The 7,451-nt window shown below is 31.5% G+C and overlaps 1 protein-coding gene across 1 annotated transcript; it reads right to left on the bottom strand.

Annotated features, from left to right (window-relative positions):
• Positions 1 to 666: 666 nt before the first annotated feature.
• Positions 667 to 7,277, bottom strand: LOC110996982 (2-acylglycerol O-acyltransferase 2-A). Its single transcript, XM_022264901.2, has 5 exons — positions 7,085 to 7,277; positions 3,310 to 3,537; positions 2,087 to 2,530; positions 1,711 to 1,910; positions 667 to 1,041 (listed from the first exon to the last, which is right to left on the bottom strand). Exons 1-5 carry the CDS (start codon positions 7,111 to 7,113, stop codon positions 884 to 886), a joined length of 1,059 nt encoding a protein of 352 aa, XP_022120593.2. The 5' UTR covers positions 7,114 to 7,277; the 3' UTR covers positions 667 to 883.
• Between the last annotated feature and the right edge of the window lie 174 nt (positions 7,278 to 7,451).

The following is a 7,451-nucleotide window of genomic DNA, read 5'->3' as shown; positions in this document are numbered from 1 at the left end:
ATTAATTTATTGCTAATAATATTCGTAAAGTATCAGTACTGATAACTTTTATGAACACTTATCAAAATAATAACAAAGTACAATTATCTGGGATCATCTATTATAAATGAAGTTATAATAAACGGAAAATAATAATAACCACGTTATTAATAATATCTCAATACTTATTTTCATGAAAAAATTGTTTAAAAAAATATTGAAAAAAATTAAACTAAGTTACTCTTTGGCTCTAATATATTTTAAACACTACAAAATTTGTACCTTATAAAGTATATATAATCTGTACACAGACGTTTTGGTAACCTATACTGGGGTTTGAGATAAAATTACTTTTTGATAGCGTGACACACAGACCCAACTTGTATGCAAAAGGTTACGTGATATAAAGTTAGCTAATGTCATGCTCATAGATATTTCTTTAGCTTTACAACGCCACGCTCGCGAACAGCGATATTTCTCATCGCCCTGATGCCAAGAGCTGTTTTCGCGGGTTTTAACCACAGCAAGGTCCAGTGTCGAGACAGTCTTTCGAATGTCAAATCGATTCCTTTGACATCCAAGGATCATACCATATGTCTTCGAACGCAAAATATTCTCAATAACTAGTATCAATTTAATAAATGCGAAAGTAATTCTACTTTAAAAACTCTTAATATAATAAAATTCACTCAATTGAATATTTAATAAATTTAGAATGCAAAACAAAAAAACTATATAAGTAATTATAATTAATACCAAGTATGTCAGAGACATGGGTAATGCATTATTCAAATTTGCTTGCAGTGGCTGAATTATTCTTAATAATCTATTCCGTTTTGGTTGGCAGTTCACCTAATTTAATTTGTTGGTAACATTTAACTGGAAATAAAGTACGCACATAATACTATGTGATAATTAATGATATTTTCTCATGGTTCTTCAAATACTTAGGTTTTTCAGTCTCAAAGAGATCAATCAGTCGTTTTGTGAATTCAGCGTGTAAGGCGTTAACTTCTTCGTCTGTTGGATCTAGATTCTTTTCAACTTCTAAAGGTGCACCAACTGAAAATAATGTATAGATATATTATAGTGCTTAAATATTGTTATGATTTTTATGTCATTACGGAACTCATCAATAGATGTAACACTCGCGTCATACACCTGCATAGTTCGACTTGATTAAATATTTTGAAAACAAAAGTAGCCTATATTATGAGGTTTTGAGTTGATTGTGATGAAATTTTTAATTATTTCCTGGTGCATGTTTAATTTTTTTTACACAACGTTGTCAGTAATCTATCTCCAACACAAAACACATAAGACACTAAAATTCATTATCTTAGATATAAATAAAGGAAAGAGAATTGTACAGAAAGATCAATATAATATAAATATCCTTTATAACGGCGCGGAAGTGTGAATGAGAAAATAGCGCCTATTAAAATTGTATAGTAATAGTTGTAGTAGTCTACAAGGCATAGCATTATTATTTTTTAATATGTTTACTCCCCAATAGAAATGCAGACATATTTTTGCCTTTTTAGTAGTTAATTATTCTTTACTGGTATGTGTTAAGCCTTCTTACATTTATTAAAGATTTTTTGGAATCTGCTCCGCATAACGAGCTGTTTTCAGCATACTAAAAAAGTGCACAACCGGGCTTCGAACCCACGAAATAAGGCTGACTATTAAATGCCTAAGATCAATGCATAGAGAATAAAATATACTCACCGACAGTGGTAATGGGTGATCGCAAAGGTAGAACTCCAAATGAATACTGAAACAGTCCTCTTCCAATAGGAAACATTGGTGAAATGCCAGTTACCTGACGCACCTTCTCCTGGAACTTGCGTAGGAAGCTATCCTGGGGATTGTGAGGTGGTCTGAACACGTCTGTTTCACCGAAGGAGAACACCGGTACTATGGGTGCTCTGAAAGAATCAGTCATATGATAAGGACTATAATAACTATATACTTAAAAAAAACTATACATATTTTAGTTTTCTTTCTTCCTGTTTACTGAAAAAATGTTAATTTAATCCGGTGGCAAATTGCAAGTCAACACATTAGTGGACTACTTCTACTTTCATTTTAACTAAGAACTTACCCGGACTTCATAGCAACCCGAATAAAGCCTTTTCGTCTGGTCAAAATAACTTTATACTCCCCAGGATGTGAGTCCAATGCCTCAGCAGCTCCACCAACAATCAGGCACACGCATGTTCCTTGATTGCGTTTTATATCCAACAGATACTCCAAACTTTCCCTTGAAGATGCACAAGTCCCAAACGCTAGTAAAAGTTCCCGGAAAATGGGAACCAGAAAATGCCCAGCCAAGGTTATCATATGGCAACTCAAGCCAGGAAAAACTTTGTGGAAATCCAGAGCATTTGTCGCGAATGCCCCGAAAGCCCCGGAGCAGACAACGCCGTGTGGAAAGCACGCGAAGAGATAGTTCCTATTGGGTTCCAAGTCAACGGTTTTCACAAGTTTAATTGGAAAATAATCTCTATAGTAACGCCACCACGCCCAGTTTCGCACCCATTGGATTCTGAAAGATTTAATAGAATTATTTAAATATAATTTATAAAGCACGAATAATGACGTTTAATTATTACGTAAACAGATATGCTGCAATGTATATATCCCCCTCCCCCCTACTTCTTGTCAGCAAAAGTTACCAAAGCTCTAAAAAAAATAACAGTACATAAACATATAACTTTTTTGTACGAATTCTTGAAAAAGCTTTTTGTTTACAAGCATAGACAATGTGTGGGTAACTGTCTAACTGTTTACTAATAACTGTTGACCAAAAAAAAAATCAAAGACCCCCCTAACAACGGCTCCTAACCTACATAGTCATAAGAAAATAATTATAAATTAATAAAAAGAAAATTACAAGTAAATTAAAAAGTTTCGTCCCTGTGGAAGTGACCTTTAACGCTGACAGCATTTCCCCGCTGCACGAATAAGAATGAAAGAAAACAATAAATATGGCAATATTTCAATAATGTTAGTGATTTAATGTAAGAGCGAGATAATTATTATTAACAGGAGCATTAAAACACACGGATAAGTAAATACGTATAAAATACTTATTTCCAGTAAGACTAGGATAACAAAGAACATTTAGTTAGAAGGTATAAGTAATTTGTATAGAATATAAAATCTTGTATGTAAAAAAAATTTAAACTATAAATTTACGTCGAGGTCTAAATCTAAAGTCTACTCGTACGTTTGCACGCGTACCACGCGAGTGTAGACGATTGCAATGTTTTCTAAAACGTTTTGAACTGCCGTCATAGTACATAAAATATATGTATTACTTACGTTCGGCCTCCTTTATGACATATCTCGATATCATTTAGCATCCACACTCCATACAACAAGCCCAAGTACCAAAATGAAGAGTAAATAATTTTAATGAATAGAAGTATAGCAACTGCTTCGCTGAAGAGTACAAGGCAGATCCAGCCAGTGGCCGCCAGGGTCTGAAGCCTTCGTGAAACTGGTACGTTTAGCGGTGCCCATTCTATGCCTAATGCCATTGACAAGTTCCTAAAAATTATACACATATTTGATTAATTAATTACAAGTCACGTAAACAATAGAAATATATTGCAGTATTTATTCTTTTAAGAACCTGTTTTATAAGAAACTAGCTGACCCGGCGAACTTTGTAGCGCCTAACAGGTAATGAATGTCGTTTGGAGACTAACTAATCATAATTTACGATTTTAAAAAAGTAATACTATGAAAACAAAAAAAATATGAAATGACTTTTATCACCAAGTCGCAATGCTCAATATAACAATGTGTATTGATTGTTGTAGGATATTTAAGTAGCTTGATACATTTTCCTTCTAGTCTAGACTAAAGTTTCTGAATGCACACATAATCCTTTTAGAATACCGACATTTATCTATAATTTAAAATCCAAAATACGCAATTTTCCTAATAAGTGGATAAATATTGTCGATTCAAAACATTTGTTTTAAAATTTGACAGTTAGACAAACCGAAAAGATTTCAAATACAAAATGTATTGGAAAACATTTTTCTTTTATTTTATTTTTTCGTATATTTTCCAATCGTGTATTACGATCTTTTAAATGAAGAATGAAAATGGATACATAAACTACTCAACTCCACGATATATTTTTTTCAGTCGAAGTTGGGAACTTCAAGAAATGATGACGAAATATGCAAAGAAACAGTGTACTTTGTTGATTAAGCCCCCAGAAGGGTCAGAATTGTACATCACTGGTTACATTGTGTTTGGCACAGATAGCTTCAAGTCAAAAATATTAAACACTTATGTATAAAATATTTTGTAGTAATCTTAATAAAATATGTAATAAGGATATAATGAAGGTTTTATATATGTAGTCTTTTCGTCTAAACAAATATTAGTTATAAATTATTTGCTATGTCAAATATGAACATTTAATACAAGGTCACATTTTAAACGTATTTTTTACTAACACAAGTACACGTCTAGTAAATGTTCATAGAAATAAATTGGTGACACTGTATAGGAGACACTATATAATTGAAATGCGGACTAATCTAACTGTCAAGATGGTGTAATTTTCAACAAGTTCTATATAAGTATGAAGCGTAATAAAAATATTATTAAAAATTGAAAAACTTTTTATCGCAACTAAATCTTTTCGTACAGTTTAATGACTGATATGAGTGTTAATCGAACTATATTTACACAATATCGAGGCCTGTTTAACTAAGGCTTAATATGTAATCGTATATTTCACAATAATTTACACGGTATAATTAATTTGTATGACAATAATTCCTAATTTACTAGCTTTCGTCGCAGCTCGCGTGACTTCGTGTATTTTTTCAAGTGTTTTGCATCTTTAACAATGATCGTTACATCCGATATCAATTTCTGTCAATTTACGTAAATTAATAATAAAATAAAAATAAAAAAATAAAATAAAATACGTTTATTTTGGAACATAAGATCATCTAGCTATCACTTATTCCACGTCAATCAATTCGAACTTGTAGGCATCCCTACTCATCGGCAAAGACAGAGGGTGTAGGCCGAGAGAAAAAGCCGGCGTAAAAAACTCTCGATACTCTTTTAAAAAAGCAAATCATCAAACAATATTTAAAACAAATATATCAAATTAATTAGAGGCAGCCTGCCCAGCACTAGTCCCAGGCCCTTTTATCAACTAGATAATCAATAACTTTATAGTAAGCCTTTTTACACAGCTTTTCTTTAATACATTTCTTAAATTTATTAAAAGGCAGAGATAAAAGAGCCTCTGGGATTTTATTAAAGAAGAGTATCCCTTTTCCCAAAAAAGAATTACTAACTTTACATAGTCTAGTACGGGGAAATTGCAGCCTGTGTTTGTTCCGAGTGCGAGAGAGTTGACATTGTGCGTATGTTCTAATCTAGTATATTTATCACTATTTTTGTATACAAACATAATATTTTCATAAATATATTGCGAGGGAAAGGTAAGTATATTAATTTCCTTGAATTTATCTTTAAGAGATTCCCTACATTTTAAATTATAGATTGCACGAATAGCCCTCTTCTGCAGAATGAAAACAGATTCGACATCAGCAGCGTGACCCCATAACAATAAGCCATAAGTCATTAAGCTGTGAAAGTAACTAAAATAAACAAGTTTAGCTGTATCGACATCAGTCAGTGAGCGAATTTTTTTAACCGCGTAAGCTGCAGAACTAAGTCTCTTCGCCAATCCGTTGATATGAGGGGACCACTGAAGTTTTGAATCCAAGGTGATCCCAAGAAAAATCAAGCATACATAACCCTTCAAGCAATGCAGTACTTGTTATAATATGTAAGAATGTTCAAAAGCCCGTATAGATTAATTTAATTCTTAATTAAAGGAAGCAATGCCATCTGTGAGGTTCGAATTGTTTCTTCATCTTACAACGAAAATATTAGGACGCAATTTGAAAATCTTTGCCTTAAAGGAAATTTAATAACGAAATGGACGGACGGCTTCTCCAGATAGTTTTATATACCTACAAATCAGAAATCATATTCATATAGTTTCTATGTGATTGAGCATAATGAAGTTGTATCACCTACAAAAGAACACGACTTTATTTATTAAAACGCATGTAGTCTGAAGCTAAATCGCAATTTTCAATGATGTCTCAGTGAAGAGACAATTTATATAACAAAATCGCAGTTAAATATATAAATGTTACTTAAAAAATACAAGGTACATATTAATTTATATATTTAACTGACTTCAGGGCGGCGAAATTATGTCGTAAATAACAATTTCATAAGGGTTTATTTACGATTCAAGTATTTTTATTACCATTTAAAACTTTGTAGTTAATAATATTTAACAGATGTTCCCTGTTAGCGAATCCCGGAGACGACAAATTAAATGGGGAGCATTAGTACGGGATTGACCCCGTTATATGCCGCGCATCGTAAATTAAAGTAATTGCTGTAATTTGTTTATAAAATATAATAAAGATATTTATAACATTATTTCGATATACCCCCGGATTTTTAATGTTAATTTTTAACAAAAATAAACTGTAACAAAACTTTAGGAACGGAGATCCAATACGTTTTGACAAACGGAATAAATACTTTTTGCAGTCTCGACTCTGAATCTCACATGGAATTAGGGTATAAGCCTCAAGCCTAAACTTATAAAGAGTAGGTATTATAAACCTCTTTGTCTCCATCTCTCGAAAGTTTGGAGTATCAGATCGATAAATATATACAGAAGAAATGGTTGATTTAATTAAGTATTTTTAAGTACATATTATATATTTCAATATTAAAGGATTGAAAGAAGTGCAGTTATAAAAAAATGAAAGTGGGGTAAGGATTTTATTTACCATGAATTAAATAAATAAATTATAGACTTTCTTTACATTATTTAAATAATTTATAAATACAAACGAATCTAGGACCGGCATATTTATTTATCTTTAACATAGTTATCTCATATATGCAATACGAAAAATATTGCATCTAACAAAATGCTTATAAAAACCAAAACTAATGTTTATAAAATACCTACATACTTCTAAAATTCTGTAAAATCTTAATTATAATATATTTTACTCACATAAATGTATTCCAAAAAGTTTTAAACATTGTGACTCCCACGTGTTTAAACACGATCACATATCACCACAATCCACATGTAACTAATCTTGTTATCTACGAATCGTACGAGTTTAGAAAATTATTCCGCGCGTACATTGTCGACTAAGTATTAAAAAGAAAACTTTGAACTTGAATCATTTACCCTCATTAAGACAAAAGACGAAATTAACAAAGGGCAGAATGATTAATTTTAGTACCTACAGTTAAAGTAGCCTCGGTAAAATGTGACCCACATTTTATACTAAGTTTTCTCCTATTGTTAGTCTTTATATAAATTGAGGAAATTTTTTGAATAATATAACTATAATATTTCATATTACAGATGA

The sequence above is a fragment of the Pieris rapae genome, chromosome 7, assembly GCF_905147795.1.
Source record: "Pieris rapae chromosome 7, ilPieRapa1.1, whole genome shotgun sequence".
NCBI lineage: Eukaryota > Metazoa > Arthropoda > Insecta > Lepidoptera > Pieridae > Pieris > Pieris rapae.
This window is presented reverse-complemented; position numbering and strand designations above follow the sequence as displayed.